This window comes from Mytilus galloprovincialis, chromosome 2, assembly GCF_965363235.1.
Source record: "Mytilus galloprovincialis chromosome 2, xbMytGall1.hap1.1, whole genome shotgun sequence".
Lineage (NCBI taxonomy): Eukaryota > Metazoa > Mollusca > Bivalvia > Mytilida > Mytilidae > Mytilus > Mytilus galloprovincialis.
In genome coordinates this window covers 61,166,149-61,187,018 of record NC_134839.1, presented here as the reverse complement: position 1 = coordinate 61,187,018, position 20,870 = coordinate 61,166,149, and the positions used below count along the sequence as shown (strand labels likewise).

Below are 20,870 nucleotides of genomic sequence, written 5' to 3'. Positions count from 1 at the left end.
ACTACTCCATTCAATCAAGAGAATAAAGGATAAAAGAAAATACGACCTTTGTCTAGTTATTCACATGAAAAAGGATAATGCACGTCTCTTTTCATTAATTGGAATCTAAAAAAATCCAAAATTTTTGACTTAACAGCTTTTTAAAATCATTATTTTTTTACACTTAAAAAAGGTCTTCAAAATATTTGGTGAGTTACATATATTTTTTTTACATAAATTTTTTTTTAACACACTGCACTGATTATTATTTGTCATCCTAAATTGCAACATCACCTTTCTCATTAAGGTTTAATTTTTCTACAAATTTGGGAATCTTCGATACAAATATTTAGTTTTTGGAGAAAAAAACCACTTGACCAACAACAAAAACACAGAGTCCACGAAAATCGTTAATACGATGACAAATACGAAAGAAAAACACACATACTACAGGTGCACAAGGGAAATCATATTCTGCTCCAACTGTTTCCCCGTCGTGTTCCTCATGACAACTACAATCTATGGTAACATAGGGAAGAAATAGTGGATAAGGCAATTGGAACGGATCTGTGCTCATGTGTTAAACATATATTCCTTAATGGTCAACGAATAATTTCTACATTTAAAAATGCCTGTACCAAGTCAGGAATATGACAGTTCTTGTCCATTCGTTTTTTATGTGTTTTGTCATTTGATTTTGCCATGTGATTATGAACTTTCCGATTAGATTTTCCTCTGAGTTCAGTATTTTTGGGATTTTACTTTTTTCAACTATAACGCCAATAGGGATTCAATAGCTTTCATGTTAGCAGCAATCCTCTATCAAGGAAGTAATGATCTGAAACACAAGCTCTGAAATTTTACTTCAAAATTGAGAAACATGCTTATTTACAGACGCTGCTAAAATATTTCTACATCTTGATATAAAGAAGGCAATAGGAAAGCTGAAATTATTTCTTATCGTACATTTCAGTTCTCATTGTCAATTTCTAGATGTATTTTCGTGAAGTGAAAATATGAGGAAAAAACTGTTTATATGGTCATTTGATTTTACCATTTGATTAGGGACTTTTTCCTCGGTGTTCAGTATTTTTGTTATTTTACTTTATTTGACGATTAAAACGAACCCGCATTGGAAGATCACTCTACGTAATGCAAATTGAAAGGTCTGAAAGAAACTCGATTTTCCATTGATGAAAGTGTTTTTCTGTATCAACATCACAAATAATACATTATGGTCTTGAAGTAGATTCTAGGTATGGACGTTGTTTAGCATCTTACTGATGTGTTATAGTATTCTTTTATTTGTCTTTGTAAATTATTACTATTACTGTTTTGTCTAAATTTGGTAATATCCATTTGACTTGGCTCGGTACTTATACATACCGTCATTGTGTTATGGTAAAAATTTTGTATTCTTTATTTTTCTAATGTGATTTGTATGTGCCATTTTTGTTTACTTTGTTGACAAATTTCTTTGTTTTCATATTTTTTGTTATAGTGATTAAGATTATTACACAATGTTGACTGTTGTACCCCTATTTCAGACATGTTTACTTATTATGTCTTTTTGTTCTGTTCCTACTTTGTTTTGTTGTTAATATAATGGTATACAAGTTCGAGGTTTAGCTAGTTATAAAACCAGGTTCATTCCACCATTTTCTACATAACAAAATACCTGTACCAAGTCAGGAATCTTTTAATTTTGCCATTTGATTAGGGACTTTTCGTTTTAAATTTTCCTTGTAGTTCAGTATTTCTGTTCTATTACTTTGGTATTATAGGATTGACAAAAGGAAGACGAAGTAGATTTTGCTATCCGTTCTAATAATACATGTTGTCTACATGTATTTTTTTTTATGTAAGGATACTAAAACTGAGGTTACAACTCCTTTAAGCAAAGTGGACCTTTGTGCGTCAGGCATACAAAATTATACGCCTGGTATCTTCAAGATTTTTTTCAACCATTTGATCGATGCCACTGTTGGTAGAAGTTTCGTCTGCGCCTTTTCCGCCTAGTTGCACTTTTATGTTGACTCGAAAAATCATTGATATGTTCTGTTTATGTAAATGTACTGGTTATAAAATATTGAATCATTAGAAACACTAAGTTTCTTATACTCTAGCCATGCATTACATTAGCATTATTTGGCACAACTTTTTGGAATTAATGGTTTTTATTGATCTCCTTTTCGTATTAGATTTGTCATTTTTACTGTATTGATTCAAGCGTCACTGGTGATTCTTTTATAGACGAAACGCAAGTCTGGCATACAAAATGATATGCCTGGTATTTTTATGTGTTTTTACTATATTTTGTACATACTTTGAATTGCCTTGAGCATATTTGATAAAACTTGTTTCACACACAATCTGCCGTTACTATAAAACCCTGGTTTTATATATGAAGATGTGTCATCTTTTAGATGCAAATGTAATACTGAGTGTATCATTTATTCCAAATAGGCAAAATTATGAAATACTAATTGATATAACAATGCGAAATTGCCAGTGGATTTACATAAGGAAGAATTTACCGACTAGATACCACTGGACAAGCTACGTCATTCAAAATTTGTAACCATTCGTATGGGAAAACGAACAATCTGATTTATATTAAAAATTAAAGGAATAACGAAAAACAATGATGGCAGAGACACACTATAAAATTAGTATGTTAGGTGGATACTTCGATGTATAATGGCTTGTGTTATATAAATGAAGCTTCAGTTGACGCCTTTTGAGATCAATATCCAACGTTTATTCTTTAATTTGTGGAGAAGTTCTATTTGTGATTTCGATTGTATATTTGAACATAGTGTGACTAAAGAAATGTATTTATCAATGTTGTAAAGAACACATGTATTTGTAGTGACATTTGTCACATAACTAGATATACCGGTTTAAGGTATACTATAGAATAATGAATATTTCACGAGCTAATATAAGCGGGAAGAATTGTAACGGTAAATCTGTGTGTAATTAAGTGTCATTCGACGCTTGCATTTTGGACAGTTCAGTCTGGCCATTTAACCCCAGCCACCCACCCACTTATTTTTTTCAATATTGTAATTGATGTATTCATGCTTATGATTGATGTGGATGTGTTTTAAGATTATACATGATTGAAAAGATTGTAAACAAAGATGTTTCTTTAGTAGATTGTGTATAATTGGAAAATGATATGTTGAAGCAGCGGCTACGGGCGTGCAGACAAATATTCATATATTGTAAATAAATGAATAAACATGCTTAACTGTACGGTCCAGGCGAGCTGATATCCCAAATAGTGTTTGGTTTTTTTCTTTATAAATATTTTATGCTCGTTTGAGTTGACGAACAAGAACATAATGACATTGTTTTACAACAAAATGAAATGTTTGAATACGAAATACGTTAATTAGATCATGGTCAGAGCTATCTGTTTCTTGGTAACTGATAAATTTTAAAGATCAAGGGGTCAACTTGCGGACGCTTATCAGTTCAAATGTGTACTGAATACCTATGGTAATGTTCTATTATTTTTATTTTCTAATTTTTTAATTGCTCTTTTTTTATCAATTTAGAGGTCATAATTAAGTTTGCAAAATTTGGTTGTACAGTTTTGTATGGATATGTTTCATCGTGTGCATATCAGTAAAAATACAAGGAACTTGAAATTGACAGTAACGTTATAAATGATATATAATAAGGAAACAGGTCTATAAATGCACGAGGATATCACGAAAAGTTAATGAAATTGTGCATGCAGAAACGCAAAGGAATAAAGTGCAAAAGGATACATGCAGCTTCAATACCATGTATAAAATACACGTAAATATTGCAAAAACGTTTTTACTTAAAAATCTGACTTTTACAAATCTTGTCCTTCGAACGACTATCCGAGTAACCTGTTAGGCAAAATTGTACGATTTGACAACACTCATATTAACTTAATGACAAAATTGATGGTATAGGTATTCTATCTAGTCCTTCGTGTAACTCGGTGAATGTGATGAATATTTTCAACTCGACTCCTCGACGTAGACGCAGTCAAGGTCATCGTCATTATACATCACCTTCTCTGCATGATGTATCTATTAATGACTTGCTGCCATTTATACAAAAGCCGTTAGGTATTCATCATATTCGCACGAAACTGTATTCATTACCCCTTTCAAAACTTCATTCTCTGTTCAATTTATGTTTGGAATCCACTGTTACAAACCCTCATTCAAACCAATACAAAATTACAGCTATAATTTCGGATATTGCAAGTCACAGACTTTTCAAGCCAGTCCGCATTGGCAAAGATGAAAAAGAGAAAAGATCTTTCCTTAATCTTTCCTTTGCCAACAAAGGTATCGATGGCGTCAACTTAGGCAATATCCTTCATCATAAATTAGTTCAATCGAAAATACCTCCTTATTTCAAAGACCAGTCTGTACCAATCATTTCTTATACCTATACCAAACCTATTGCAACTAAAATTTTCAATTACAAACACGTTTTGCAGGATCTCGATATTGACGACTTCAAGTCTAAACCTCCTGATTGCACTTGTGCTAGTTCCCAATTCACATATAATCCTGCTGGCCACGTTATTACCGGTGACCTCAACATTGTTAATAACACTTCTCTACGAAATGTGTTATCGAAAGGTCCGAAATATCGTGAGTCTTAATCCATTAATTGGAAATACAACTTTCAAATTTTGATGGATTCAGTTGAGGATTATGCCAGGCAATGGGCTAAGCGCGAGAAGGAAGACGTAGACACTCTTTCCGAATGGATTAAGGCAGTGAGGTCGTTGATACAAATCAAAATTAAGAAACGGAATGGGTCTATCAATGCCCATGCTACGTCAATCTTTAAAGACCCAAATGTTGCAAAACACCTATCCTACCTCCATGACAAATATGTTGTTGTCCCCTCAGATAAAGCCCCAAACAACATCGTTTTTGTATGTAAAACTCATTACATTAACTGCTTGATAAACGAATTAGGTATTGACAATTCACTTGGAAACTCAACATATACCCTCACGACACTTACCAAAGAGAAATTCCTGGATAATCATAGGTCTGTTCTGTGTTCCTTTGGAATTTCAACCAAAGATGAAGAACTGGATCTGCCATCACTGTATTGGATACCTAAACTACATAAGTGTTCTTACAAGCAACGGTATATTGCTGGGTCTTCCAAATGCTCCACGAAACCTCTTTCGAAATTATTAACATCTATTTTATCAGCAATCAAAGACGGGCTTCAAACTTATTTTGAAACTGCCTATTCTAGAGGGGGCGTGAATCAAAGGTGGATACTTAAAAATTCCAAAGATCTTTTAGAGTACATACAATCTAACTCTCTTTCATCTTGTAACAGTATTTAAACATTTGACTTTTCTACTCTGTACACTAGTATTCCACTTTCCAAACTAAAAGACAAATTGAAAGAGTTGGTATTGCTTTGCTTCGTTAAAAAGAATGGCTAACGTAGATACAAGTATCTTGTCTTAGGGAGGGATAAATCCTACTTTGTAAAGGATCACTCTGATTCGAACAAAAATTTTCTGAAACTGTTATTATCAAGATGCTTGATTTCTTGATTGACAACACATTTGTTACGTTCGGAGGAATTGTTTTTCAACAGACTGTCGGCATTCCAATGGGAACAAACTGTGCCCCTCTACTTGCCGACTTGTTTCTTTATTATTATGAGGCTGACTTCATGCAGGAACTTCTTATGAAGAAAGATAAAAGGTTCCTTTAACTCTACTTTTCGCTATATAGATGATGTTCTTTCACTAAATAATTCAAAATTTGGTGACTATGTGGAACGCATCTATCCAATCGAGCTAGAGATAAAGGATACTACAGATACAGTTAAGTCGGCCTCATATCTTCACTTACATCTAGAAATTGACAATGAGGGTCGGTCGAAAACAAAACTTTACGACAAAAGAGATGATTTCAGCTTTCCAATTGTGAACTTTCCATTTCTAAGTAGCAACATTCCAACAGCACCTGCATACGGGGTATATATCTCCCAATTGATACGATATTCCCGTGCTTGCATTTCCTATCATGATTTTCTTGATAGAGGGTTGCTGCTCACAAGGAAGCTATTGAACCAAGAGTTCCAAATGGTGAATTTGAAATCATCCCTTCGTACATTTTACGGACGCCATCACGAGTTGGTTGACCGTTATGGAATAACCGTTTCACAAATGATATCGGATATGTTCCTTACGTCGTAACTACAATCCCCTTCCCTTTCATGAATGTGACCTACCGAATTAGACTATTTACCGGATTTGTTATCACATAAGCAACACGACGGGTGCCGCATCTGGAGCAGGATATGCTTACCCTTCCGGAGCACCTGAGATCACCCCTAGGTTTTTGGTGGGGTTCGTGTTGTTTATTCTTTAGTTTTCTATGTTGTGTCGTGTGTGCTGTTGTTTGTTTGTCTTTTTCATTTTTAGCCATGGCGTTGTCAGTTTGTTTTAGATTGATGAGTTTGACTGTCCCTTTGGTATCTTTCGTCCCTCTTTTAAGCCCATTATAAATATATTAGGAAAGTAGTGTGTTCTTTAACCCGTTTCGGTTTGAGCCATAGATACTGAGATATAAGAAGATGCCATATGTGACAATGAGACAACTCTCCATCCGAGTCACAATAAAAGTAGAACCATTATAGGTCAAAATACGGTCTTCAACATGGAGTATTGGCTCACACGGCAAGTTATAAAGGACCCCAGTGTAAAACCTTTCAAACGGGAAAACCAAACGGTTTAATCTATATCAAGATGTACGTAATTAGTGATGAAGTGTCATGGAAATGGATAAATAAAACCAAGGATAAAGATCCCTACAATTTATAAGAAATTAAATGGAATACATTTGAAATAAATGTTATTTCTACTGAATTTATTAGAGTGTTAAATCAAACTTTCCTCCGCAAGTTAAAACTTCATCAAATCCTTCTCTTACTTTATCTATTATTTGAGCAAATCGGTTAAATTAAGGCTTTAATAGATAAAAAACATAAAAATCATATAGTGAAAATGCACCGCATATACAATACTAATGAATCGCTCTACAGTGAAAATGAACTTATAGTATCATTATTCGACAGTAAACATGACTCGCATAAAGAAAGCATCATAATGGAATTTAATTCAATATGAAGAAACTGAATGACAAAACCTATTCTACGTTATACAACTTTAATAATTGTGTTGAATTGAATATTTTTCTGCAACAACATCTAACCTGCTAGTTTTAAATCACCTGCACGATCTGTTCGTGAAATGTTCTAAATACTCACCTATTTCGGTATATATTTCACAGCTGGATAGTTTTAGGCGCGATAAAACCCCGTTCGCATCTCTTACATTGTCTTACTAGTATTATTTATTTCTAAACATATACATTTTAACTAATTTTCTTCATTTTCTTCCAAAATAAAAAAAAAATCGTCTGTTTATTTATAATTCTACATCAGAAATTTATGACATATACAGTGAAAATGATATTTTAGGATCCACACTTTACATACACTGGAACTCTTTATTATTACTGCTGAAATTTCCGTATCATTGATGTAGGCCATGTGCTACACGTCTGGCGTGCAAAATTTTAATATTGGTATCTATGATGAGTTAATTTACAAAAGTGTTATCATATCACGTCTAAATGTACTTTTGAAAGTTAACTGTCTGATTTTCAAAATGTTGAACTCGAGGAAACCATGGTACAAAACGATGCAGGCCCTGAAACATAGGTGTTCCCGTATGAAGTTTCTAGACAAACATATTAACTTTATATAGTCACATGATTAGTGTATATTTAATACTTGGCTTTTATTTCAATTATAAATGTTGCAAAGATGCAAAAAATTAAATGTCTTTCAAATGTTTATATTGCATATAAACGTCTGATTTTGATATTATCAAAATATTCCATTATATTTTTTCAAGCTAAACCACACTCTAAGCTGCCAGAGAAAGCATGACAAGTCAAGTTGTTGAGAACAAAAAGTTATTAGTGCTTTTAATAGATGGATTTCGATGGGATTACTTTAATATACCTGGCTTACAACTACCAGGATTTTCTCGGCTATTTGAACAAGGAGTAAAGGCAGATTACATGATTCCTGATTTTCCAACTTTGTCATTTCCTAATTTTTATTCTTTAATGACAGGTAATTAAAGTTTTACTATTGTTTAGAATATACAGTAAGTTAAACAAAAACTACACGATGTAAAGGATGTACTATCTGACTATTTTAGTATTTACCTGTTATATAGATAAAAGAATATGGGGTATGAGTGTCAATGAGACAACTCTTCATCAAAGTCACAATTTGTAAGAGCAAACCATTAAAGTACGGCATTCAACACGAAGGGCTCACACCGAATAGCAAGCAATAAATTGAGGGCTAAACATTAGTAGTGCAAAACCATTTAAACATGAAAAACAACGGTTTAATCTATATACACTCTGATGAACCGCACCAACAAACGTCAACCACTGAACATATTGAATGTTTGATTTAATAAATATTAAGTGTAAAGCAGAAAACAATATGAAAGTATGTCCTTTAAGGCGTCATGCATGCATAAGAAATATGAACCTTGCGGAATAGACTGTCAGGTATATAGTATACATCAATGAGATCACAAACCAACAACAAATACCAATTACAAAAACGTTCCAAAACGGATTCAATAACAGACAGGTTTATTTTCATCTGTGATTTTGAAATTGAAAGAAAACTCTTTTTAATTTAAACCATTTGTGCTAGCTTTGATTTTCCAGGATTACACACAGAAGATCATGGCTTTGTTGGTAACTGTATGTACCATGAAGAAAAACAAAGCAGTTTTGAATACAAGATGGTAAATTTAGAATCAAACCAATCACACTGGTTTGAAGGTGCTGAACCTTTGTGGATATCTGCAGTTAAACAAGTAAGAAACTTGGTTACAAGTGAAGTTCGATAATCAAACAGCTTTCCAGTGTTATCTGTATTATGTTTCTATATGAATATTAATAAAATGTCGACTAGTAACTCAGAAACGCAACATAACGAAAGTTGTTTTGTGTGATATGAACAAAGAGGTCATAGCAATACCCCATCATTTGTATTGCAGTGGCCTATTACAGTCCCGGTCAGGCCTCCAACACGGAATAAAAGTGTGCACCTTATTGCAAATTCATGTCAGTTTATAGCACCGGTTACCCCGATTTTGTTTTTTGTCCCTGGATTTATGAGTTTTGAACAGCGGTATACTACTGTTGCCTTTATTTAAAGAATTTTTATTTCCTTTAGATGTAGAAAAAAAAACTCATCGAGGATATGATTCTAAAGATTTTGTACGATGTATACTCATAATTATAATTATTAAAGCCTTTATATTAGAAGTAAAATCACAAAAATACTAAACTACGAAGAAGAATGTCCCTAATCAAATGGCAAGATCAAAACCTCAACCACATCAAACGAATGAACAATAACTGTCATATTCCTGACTTGAAACAGGTATTTTATTATGTATAAAATGGTGTATTAAACCTGGGTTTATAGCTAGCTAAACCTCACACTTATATGACAGTCGCATAAAATTCCATTATATTGACAACGATGTGTGAACAAAAGAAAACGACATAATAGGTGAAAATGTCAAAAAGAGGGATACAGCAGTCAACATTGTGTTACTAGTATTACCTTAATCACTATTAAAACAAACAAATATGTAAACAAAACATTAACCGTGACACAATAACACAATTACGGGATGTAAAAGTACAGGGCCACATCATATGTAAAAATGAAACACAAAAAGGCATGCAATCATATTAGCAAAAATAAAAGACAAGAATGAAAAATGATCATAGAACACAGTGACGGGATGTATAATTACAGATCCACGTCAAATGAATACCACCAATATGATATACAGTAAAAGTAAAAAAGTAAAAATAAAAGTAAAATATTTAAAAAAAACTAATAAATGAATAATATAACACGTCATTAAGACGATAAACAACGTCAGTATCCAGAATCTTCCTTCAGATAAACTTTTTTTAGAAGAAAAAAAACGAGACGTTCTTTGACATAACCCTGGTTCATCAACTTTCTACTCAGACACTGATGACGTTTTACAAAGTCTGAATAGTTGCTACATGCTCTTGAATACCGAATAAGTTGCGAAATGTATATCCCTTATGCAGGTGAAGTTGGTATATTGTTTGTAAGGTGGGGGGAATTGATAATTCAAAATTAAGATCGTCTCGTTTGTCAAAGATTCTGGTACTGAGATGACTGTGTATATCAAATTCGATGTATTAGTATAAAGTATTCAACAAATATGTTGTCAATAGGAAATTCCAGCATACTGATCACTTATTCCTCTGTGTAGCATGTTTTACCTTTTTGTTCTCTAACAACAAAATATGCCGTATGGTATGACAAAGTAATAAATTTATAGCGTATGCAATCATTGTTATGTTGAAAGGCAGTGTGGATTATTTCTTTTATACGATTTTTCAATTTAACATTGGGAGTGATGGTATTCAGGGTTGAAAAATCAGATTTCAATTTCAAAATATGATCGAGATTTAAAATTATGAAGAATTTCTTTCGAGTTTTTAAGAATCCACATATGGTTAATACCACTACGCGAGTAAACAGTTTCACAGTATTTCTGAAGACCCTCCTCTTTCACTGCGGATATATTTTTTTTCAAATCGAATGGACAATTCTTTTGTCGAACATGCAGATGAGCCGGTAATTGCAGATTCATGTCAGTTTATAGCACCGGTTAAAGAATTTTTATTTCCTTTAGATGTAGAAAAAAAAAACTCATCGAGGATATGATTCTAAAGATTTTGTACGATGTATACTCATAATTATAATTATTAAAGCCTTTATATTAGAAGTAAAATCACAAAAATACTAAACTACGAAGAAGAATGTCCCTAATCAAATGGCAAGATCAAAACCTCAACCACATCAAACGAATGAACAATAACTGTCATATTCCTGACTTGAAACAGGTATTTTATTATGTATAAAATGGTGTATTAAACCTGGGTTTATAGCTAGCTAAACCTCACACTTATATTACAGTCGCATAAAATTCCATTATATTGACAACGATGTGTGAACAAAAGAAAACGACATAATAGGTGAAAATGTCAAAAAGAGGGATACAGCAGTCAACATTGTGTTACTAGTATTACCTTAATCACTATTAAAACAAACAAATATGTAAACAAAACATTAACCGTGACACAATAACACAATTACGGGATGTAAAGTACAGGGCCACATCATATGTAAAAATGAAACACAAAAAGGCATGCAATCATATTAGCAAAAATAAAAGACAAGAATGAAAAATGATCATAGAACACAGTGACGGGATGTATAATTACAGATCCACGTCAAATGAATGTTCTCTAACAACAAAATATGCCGTATGGTATGACAAAGTAATAAATTTATAGCGTATGCAATCATTGTTATGTTGAAAGGCAGTGTGGATTATTTCTTTTATACGATTTTTCAATTTATCATTGGGAGTGATGGTATTCAGGGTTGAAAAATCAGATTTCAATTTCAAAATATGATCGAGATTTTAAATTATGAAGAATTTCTTTCGAGTTTTTAAGAATCCACATATGGTTAATACCACTACGCGAGTAAACAGTTTCACAGTATTTCTGAAGACCCTCCTCTTTCACTGCGGATATATTTTTTTTCCAATCGAATGGACAATTCTTTTGTCGAACATGCAGATGAGCCGGTAATGTAGCGTTATTTGTACGTAAGTTTGTGAAGCTTAGATATCCAATAAAAACAAGTAAAGTCCTCCAAATTGGTGTTCAATGTAATATTCATTGATGACATGAAGGACTTATGATTCGCCAAAATCTCATCCTTGTCAAATGATGGGTTTTGTATGGGCGATTACCTGAGTGCATATCTATTTCTAATTCTTATACAAAACACTCGTAGTTGTACGATTTACATAGAAAGACAATAATATTTGAGACTTTGTCTGGAGGAACAACAACATACTTATCGTGAAGGGTAGATAGACATTTCACAGACTGTTTGTCTTAGAAAAACGGACTTTGGTCGATCAATCACACAGTTGTTCAACTTATGAATGCGACGGTTTTTTTTTATTATTTTTTTTTATCAGAAACAGAATAAAAAGGCTGATTTTTCAGAAATGATTTCATTCCACGGAATATTCAATTCGCATGTTTACGGGGTGAAATATTTTCTTCCTGCACACTTTCTAAATAGGAATATATATGAAGATGTTTTCCCTTCATTGAATATATTCTAGTCTAACTTGTAACATTATCCAAATGCTTGTAATGAATATTTTCAGGAAAAAAGAACATACATGTTTGAATGGCCTGGGTGTCATGTCCCTGTACATAACATGACATCTACCTTTTGTGATAAAATGAATGAATGGCCGATGGTTCCACAAACGGTAAAAAATTTAAAGAAAGCTGTGGACTTATTAAAAACAGACAAGATTGATTTTGCCGGTAAGCATTTTAAGTAACAAATAGATATTTGTATTTCAACTAGCAGAGAGGCTTTGAAGGTTGTTGCAATATATTTTGATATGAGCGTCACTGATGAGTCTTATGAAGACGAAACGCGCGTCTATCGAAATAAATTATAATCCTGGTACCTTTGATAACTACTTGTAAGCATAGCTGTCGTAAATTGAATATACAAAATGTAGTATGATTACGTACTTTTAAACAGTACCTTTAAGAGTTTACTATCAAAATTAATATCCGTACGCCTTGTGTATTCAAGGCTAGTTGTGTTTCCTTTTGTAATTTCACTCTCTGTTTTTAGATTTGCATGTCGTTTCTCAAAATAATTTAAGCTATCCATTTATTAATCTGTATAAAATTGGCTTATGGAAAAACTTATGTTCAAATCCTTGAAATTCTACTCTTTAATTTCACTGGTATGAAACAAAATCAGAGAAAATATCATTGGATCATACATTTCAATTAGTTCTTGGTTCAATTTTTACAGGAGTATATTTGAATGCTGTTGACAGATGGGGACATAGCTATGGTCCAAACTCTGAGGAAGTGTTTGACATAGTGAAACAAACTGATGAAGCTATAAAAGAAATGCTGCTATTGCTTAAAACGTATAACTTAGAAAAGAACACCAATGTAGTTATTTTTTCTGACCATGGCATGACAGAAATTTCGGAATCTCGAACAATTGATATATCAGATCATATTGGTAGTGTGGATGTCATAGCTGTTGAGGATAAAGGTGCGGTTTGTAGCATATGGCCAAGAGAAGGAAAAATAGATAAGGTGAGTTTTTTTTTCAATTTTAATAAGGTTACGATTACGGTGGTTGGTTAACAACACATTGAAATTTATACTAACTTAATACTTCATCAATCAATTGTAGCTTTAAACTTTCAAAATCACAGAAAAAAAGGATTATTTAAAGCTAAATATTTCTTTAATCCAACCTTATTTAATGATATTATCAAGTGTATACGAACGTTTATGATTATACACGGTATACACATTAATTTCTATACATATTAGGGGGTAGGAGGGGTCTGATCCCGAAAATCCCGGGCTTAGAAACACGATATCCCGAGGTCCCGAATTTAACAAAATTTAAATCCCGACATCCCGAAATTCAAAAAGAGAATTCCCGGATCCCGAAAGGGTCAATCCCGAAATCCCGAGCTTAAAATAACCCAATGCAGGAGTCCCGATAAAGGTCCTATATCCCCCTCTTATGAGACACATGATGGATTCGTCAGTAGAATTTTATCATTAAATATACATGTGAATACTGCCAATTCTCTATGAAAAGGCGTGGGACTCGCGCATTCAATCTGAGTCTTTTATACTATACATGTTATTAAAAAAAAAGGAAAATAACAAAAGAACCGAACTCCAATGAAAAATTAAATCGAAATGTTCTTTATCAAAAGCTCTATCAATCAAACGAATGGATATCAACTGTCATATTCCTCACTTGACCAGGCATTTTCGTATGTATAAAATGGTGGATTGAACCTGGTTTTTTGCTAGCTAAACCTCTCACTTGTATGACAGTAAAAAACAATGCATAATATTGACAACGATGTGTGAACAAAAACAAACAGACATGATAGATAAAAATGTCAAAAATAGAAGTACAGCAGTCAACATTGTGTAAAATTCTCAATCTCTTAAAAAATATAATAGTCCCCGTATAGATGAATGTCACGTATTTTTATTCATGACAAATGATAACACTAAATTGCTTATAAATGTTTCATTGAAAATCATACCTTATTTGGTTATTTTGATACAGACTTAGTGGAAAAATTAATTGTACAATTCTTATTTGATGGTATGCTTTACACTTCGCTTGTTTCCTGCTTTATTTAATTCTAATGCTTTGTTGCCTCTAAAATTTGTCTGTAATTGGTAACGTTTAGGTGTGTGTGTGATGAAAAGAAGCTAGTAGTATTATTATCCATTATATAGATGATGTCATCTTATCTAATACCCGGTAATTTAAAGTTCGGTGATTATGTTAAATGCATCTTTCCCATCAAACTTGAAGTATGAGATACATTTGAGTCTGTCTCATATCAGCTTGAAATTGACAATAAATTGGGAAAACATTACAACAAAATATGCTATAAGGGACTCCAAAAATGACTAGTGCAAACCAATTCAAACAGGAAAACCAACAGTTACTGTCTAACCTATATTAAAATTGTTGAACGAGAAACACTTACGAACAACACCAACAAACGACAACCACGAGTTTGAATATAACGACAGGTTCAACCGGATATGAGTTTAAATATAACGACAGGTTCAACCGGTTATGAGTTTGAATATAACGACAGGTTCAACCGGTTAGGAGTTTGAATATAACGACAGGTTCAACCGGTTAGGAGTTTGAATATAACGACAGGTTCAATCGGTTTTGAGTTTGAATATAACGACAGGTTCAACCGGTTTTGAGTTTGAATTCAACGACAGATTCAACCGGTTTTGAGTTTGAATATAACGACAGGTTCAACCGGTTTTGAGTTTGAATACTCCATTGGTTTATGTTGCCTATCTTATGGTTGGTCATGGAATTACCTTAATTATCATCAACCAATGAACCACTATTTTATACCATGTACTCGGTATACTACTACAGTCAAAACAAACACAAGTGCTAGAAAAGGGCAGAAATATATGAATATTTTCCACAGGTTTACACTGGTCTAACAAGCATGGGGGATAGTCATATCAAAGTGTTTAAGAAAGAAACTTTACCAGACCGGTGGCACTATAGAAATAATAAACTGATAGCTCCAATAATCGTTGTGGCTGATCTTGGATGGTACATTTTAACAGTAAGTTTATCTAATCATCCTCATCATCATTATCAAAGTTCCTTAAGTGTTCTTAATATAAAAAAGTAAGGAGATGTGGTATCGTTGTCAATGAGACAACTATCCACCAATTTGAAAGTTCAAATGAAGTGGATGTAAGCAATTATAGGCAACCGTACGGACTTCAACAATGAGTAAAATCTATAGCGAATGGTCAGCTAAAAAGGTTCCGACATGAAAAATTTGAAACAAAATAATTAAGAAAACAGCTTACGAAAAACAATTATAACAAACATGCACGAACCAAGGACAACCACTGAACTACATGCTCCTGACATGGGGCAGGCACATAAATATTGTGGCGGGTTTAAATATGTTCGTGAGATCTTAACCCTACTCTAATCTGGGATAGTGGTGTAACAGTACAACATAAGAAAAAACTATAAAAATCAGTTGAAAAATGCTGTACTCATTAGATGGATACAAGATGGGGTTCGTCTTAAGTTTTCTATGTTGTGTCTTTTGTACTATTATTTGTTTGTTTGTCTTTATATTTTTTAGCCATGGCGTTTTCAGTTATTTTCGATTTAAGAGTTTGACCGTCCCTCTGGTATCTCTCCCCCTTTTATGAAATAAAGGCATATTATGTTTAGAAAGATACTAAATATCTTAGATTTTCTTTTACCAGGAATAGATTACCTAAGCCGTATTTGGAACAACTTTTTTGAATTTTTGGTCCTCAATGCTCTTCAACCTTGTTCTTGATTGGCTTTATAACTATTTTGATCTGAGCGTCACTGATGGGTTTTATGTAGACGAAACGCTCGTCTGGCTATTAGATTATAATCCTGGTACCTTTGATAACTATTAACACCACTGGGTCGATGCCACTGATGGTAGATTTTTCGTCTCCGATGGTATCACCAGCCCAGTAGTCAGCACTTCGGTGTTGACATGAATATCAATTATATGATCATTTTTATAAATTTCCTGTTACTAAACTTTTAATTTTTCAAAAAACTAAGGATTTTCTTAGCCCGGGAATAGATTACCTTAGCTGTATTTGGCACAACTTTTTGGAATTTTGGATCCTCTATGCTCTTCAACTTTGTATTGTTTGGCTTTATAAATATTTTGATATGAGCGTCACTGATGAGTCTTATGTAGACGAAACGCGCGTCTGGCGTACTAAATTATAATCCTGGTACCTTTGATAACTATATTAACCTGGAAAACTTCAGGTATCGATAGAATATGAATTACCTAAAAACACTAAATAAAGGAGATTTCAGTTTTTGTAGTTCTTGTGAAATACACTACATGTATAGAACAGTATGAAAAAATAATCCCACAACTAACTTAACTTAACCTAACGAATAAAGTGAACAAAATATAACAACCTTTGTGTAATTCCATTACTTTTAACATTCTAGATACATTAGAAGTGTGTACACCTGCTTAGACTTTCTCTGTAATTCGTCCGATTCGGACTGTAAATCTCCATTTCTCGTTGCACATATTTCTGTGAAGACTAAATCAAACGCAAGTGTTATGGGAATGTCACACATTCCTCACATTAAGAACAGAGCAAGATCCCTCTAAATAAATCTATAATAAAGAACTAGGAAGTGACTTGCTGTAACTAACTGCATGAGTAACATTATCTGTTTTATAAATAGGAAGCTTCTTTATACACTGCAACGATTGCTTATTTTCCTTTTTCGTACTAGCACCTCTTTGAGTACTTGAAGTCTCAAAAACTATTTTACCATAATTGTGCCATAATTTTAGTGTATTAGATTCATATTTGAATTGTATGTGCCAGTTTCATATAAATCTAGAAGTAATATATAAGAACATAAACTAGTTTGGACATACTAAGTTTTGATAAAGCTTAATATATATTTATTTCAGCCTGGTGGGCCCTCAATTGACAAATACATGAATGGACCGGCAAAGGGGTACCATGGATACGACAATGCCGAGGAAGACATGCACGGAATTTTTCTGGCGATGGGTCCGGGTAAGAAAATTAATAAATTAACTGTCGATACATAGACTAATAGTGTATGCCGTTATCTGTAAAATTGTTGTGGTCTTGAGAATTACCATTACTTTGCATAATTATGTTGGTCTATAGAGAAAGTTGTCTCGATGAAAATCATTCCACATTACCTCATTTTACAACAAATGGAAGTTTTTAACGATCTTGACTGGCTATACAGCCCTCGCACGGTCGGCTCGGTGACCGAAGGCGATTGGTGAGCGTTTAAATAATTTCTGCCAGCATCGGCCAGGAACAGGTGGTGGTGGCCATTATTGAGGTCGCCATCTTGGTTTTGTGAGTTCTTTTTGGTTTGTTTACTATTTTTGTTGTTATTTCTTCACAACGGCTGCTTTCAGGACCAATTTGGTCAGCTTGGCAGCCCGCTAACCTCAATGATGGAGTACTGGTAGATGAGTCTTGGACGTAGTGCTAAAGATGACAGGAAGCGTTATCAGGACCAAAGCCGTGAGGTAGTGAAATGAAGATCAATCATCTAACACCTAGGATACAGCTCTCGAACGTTAATCGGCATAACACTTCCCCATGATACAATGGGTTTTGGAGTGCATGTTAACGCGTGAATACGCCAACTACTACGTTTACTGTACGGCGTTGGATTGGTTTCTGTCATCTAAAGTAGTAAGTCGTTGGTCATCTATCTGCAAACCCTCATCGAAGATAGCGGGTAAAGGAGAGCTGGCCCAGCACGTCCGTTCAGCTGTAATGACTGAGACGTGACTGTGAATTGAATGTTATGAATGACCTCATTTGATATATTTCTTTTGTTCAAGAACTTGTGTTGCTTTAAGCCCCGGTCACAACAGATCGTACGATTTTTTTGTCGTGGAAGATCTAAAAAATAGTTGTCATGGCGCTGTCGTGCAAAATTTCAAAAACATAATTCGAGTGGTCACATCAGCTACGACATGTCCACGATGGTTCCACGATTGGTAAAAGACCGAAAAAAAAGAATTGTAATTGTACTGTCGTGGGTTTGTCGCAAGTCGGTCGTCTGACAGTCGTGCGACAGTCGTGTGATAATCGTACGACAATCTTGAGTTGTTTGGGGCTATTTTTCAGGTTTTCATGTCAATGGATGCGCGTGTTACTGTCGTGTCACTGTCGTACGACTGTCGTGCCACTGTGATGCGACTCTCAACAAAAGCTCTTGAAACATGTCAGGCTCCATCCGCATGAATCCAACGAAATCAACGGTAGATTTCCACTCCAACTCTTACATCAGTGTACTGTACTGCCCAAACATAGGGTGCCATTCGATCCATGGCCTAACCCACCAACGTCGGGCGTTTCGCTGGTTCCTATACTGTTCACGGGCTCGGATCAACGCTAACAGGACCATATTTTGCTCTTGTTGTAGTCCTTCAAGGCGCATTTTCAACAGGGCCAAGCGTAATCGTTCTGATGAAATAGCCATCCTGTTTAAACGGTAGACGGTATGTTTTTCCAAACATTCATATCCACCGAATTGTATTCTTCTAAATACAACGAAAATATGTTGCACGACAAACGTACAGACAATCAATGTTGTGCGATCATCGTACGAATTTGGTATTCGTGAGACAATCGTACGACAGCCGTGCGACGATTGTTTGATTAAAATGCATTATATTGATACCAACGACAATGTGTTTATCGCACGACAGTCGCACGTCGATTGTAAGACACGTGACGACAGCCACAAGACAGTGACACGATAAAAAATCGTAGAGCAAAAAAGGTGCGTGTCCAATTTTCGTCCCACGACACACGACAGTGCCACGATGCACAAAATATTGTGCGACTGTCGTGCGATCGTCGTACGACGACCACAGATGAGCCGCGTTTTGACCAAATTTTATGTCGTGGCGTTGTATAGATGTGTCGTAGGTTCGTTATGACCAGGGCTTTACAAAAATGGAGAGGGACAAGTACATCAACACGTGTGCAACATAAGCGGGTAACAAATCTAACCAAGCAAAGGGAACAATCTGAATTTTATGAAATTGAGAAACGGGGCATATAACTAATACAAAGGGTATCTCATTGATAATTCTTGAACAAAGAAAGTTTTATTAAAAAGATTATTTCAAATAAATCACAATGGAAAACATTTTGGTAAAATTTACAAACAACGTTTGTTAAAAGTACTTAAACTATTGCTAGAGGGAAATCCTCGGGGAAAAACAAATCGTAATTGCCCTTATTCATATTTTTTAGATTTTAAGAAGAATTACAAGATTGGACCTGTCCGGGCAGTGGATATTTATCAAGTAATGTGCAAAGCTCTAAAAATACAACCTCTTCCGCATAAGGGTGACTGGTCAAGGTTGAAGGATATATTCAAGTGATCTTATAGAATTTGAAAAACATTATGAAGTTAAACTAAATAGTATACTTTCTATTTCAGGAACTGAAATTTTGTACATCTTAAAATAGTATTTTGTAATCGAAATTTAACAAATATATGAATGCGATTTTGTGAATATCAAGAACATTATGGCCAAACATACTACCAAAAAAGAACTGTTATCTTCTTCTAAAAAAATGGGTCTTTCCAGGTTCTTTATAAGCCTAAGGTTACTGACTAATGTGATCTCTATTAAAAAAAAGATATTAATTTACGTATTATACATTATTCAAATTACCTAGGATGAGAGTAGCCCAATTATTATTGCAATATGGTTATTTTGATTAATCTGCTTCATTGTACCAACCCAGAAGACATAAAAAAAAACCATCTATTTTCATGCACACAAGACGTTTTTTTTTTTGCAATAAACTTCACAGGATTGTGATATTTTTGAAAAGGATGTGAAATACAAATCTTTAAAATGGTTTAGAGGTTAGTTTTTAAGGTAATCTGATCACCATCGTGATTTTTTAAACAATCAACCAGTTTTACAAGATTGTTTGATGGACAACTATATAAGAGTAAAACAAAGGAAGAATAGACACTGAACTGCTACAAAAACAAACGCCAACATTCACAGAAACATAGATACAATATTCCAGAGCTTAAATTGTGTTTCTTAACATGATTTCCTTGATAGTGGGTGCTGCTTACAAACAAGCTATTGAACCAAGGATTTATATGGGGACGAAGTCCCCAATAACAGTAGAAAATTCAATAAAAAAAGTTAAAAAAAAAAGTCGGGAAAATTTTCCCGGTATTTTCATTGTACTAATGAACTCAAAATCGTTCAATTTTTTTTGTTGTCGCGTTTTTGAATACTCTAGTTCAGGTAGCCTGGCATCCGGCCCAATCTAGCTGCGCGTCGTATACTGACAAGATTAGCCAGGACCCCAGGCTATAGTTCAGGGAAACAATGCGCATGTGCAAAATCGATCGTGATTTTGCGTTATCGACTAATTAGATACGAGATTTGTTAAACTGGGGGCATTATCAGTTTATTGAGTTATCAGATCGCGGCATCGTTATTTCTGTAG

At 34.0% G+C, this 20,870-nt stretch overlaps 1 protein-coding gene across 2 annotated transcripts; it reads left to right on the top strand.

The window, feature by feature from the left end:
- The first annotated feature begins 3,429 nt into the window (after positions 1–3,429).
- On the top strand, positions 3,430–20,040 carry LOC143064033 (glycerophosphocholine cholinephosphodiesterase ENPP6-like). Of its 2 annotated transcripts, XM_076236534.1 has the most exons (8): positions 3,430–3,486; positions 7,943–8,166; positions 8,784–8,935; positions 12,374–12,539; positions 13,048–13,343; positions 15,254–15,397; positions 17,291–17,399; positions 19,641–20,040. In XM_076236534.1, the coding sequence occupies exons 2-8, from the start codon at positions 7,974–7,976 to the stop codon at positions 19,769–19,771; spliced, it is 1,191 nt and encodes a 396-aa protein (XP_076092649.1). In that variant the 5' UTR covers positions 3,430–3,486; positions 7,943–7,973; the 3' UTR covers positions 19,772–20,040. The 2 variants fall into 2 exon arrangements, with proteins under 2 accessions (XP_076092649.1, XP_076092650.1); XM_076236535.1 differs by lacking the exon at positions 15,254–15,397.
- Positions 20,041–20,870: the final 830 nt, after the last annotated feature.

Excerpts from the sequence above, each read along its gene's own strand:
- LOC143064033 (XM_076236534.1), top strand. The coding sequence starts at position 7,974 with ATGACAAGTCAAGTTGTTGAGAACAAAAAGTTATTAGTGCTTTTAATA. Across the intron at positions 8,167-8,783 it reads TTTTTATTCTTTAATGACAG|GATTACACACAGAAGATCAT; the intron begins GTAATTAAAGTT and ends TTGATTTTCCAG. Across the intron at positions 13,344-15,253 it reads GAGAAGGAAAAATAGATAAG|GTTTACACTGGTCTAACAAG; the intron begins GTGAGTTTTTTT and ends TATTTTCCACAG.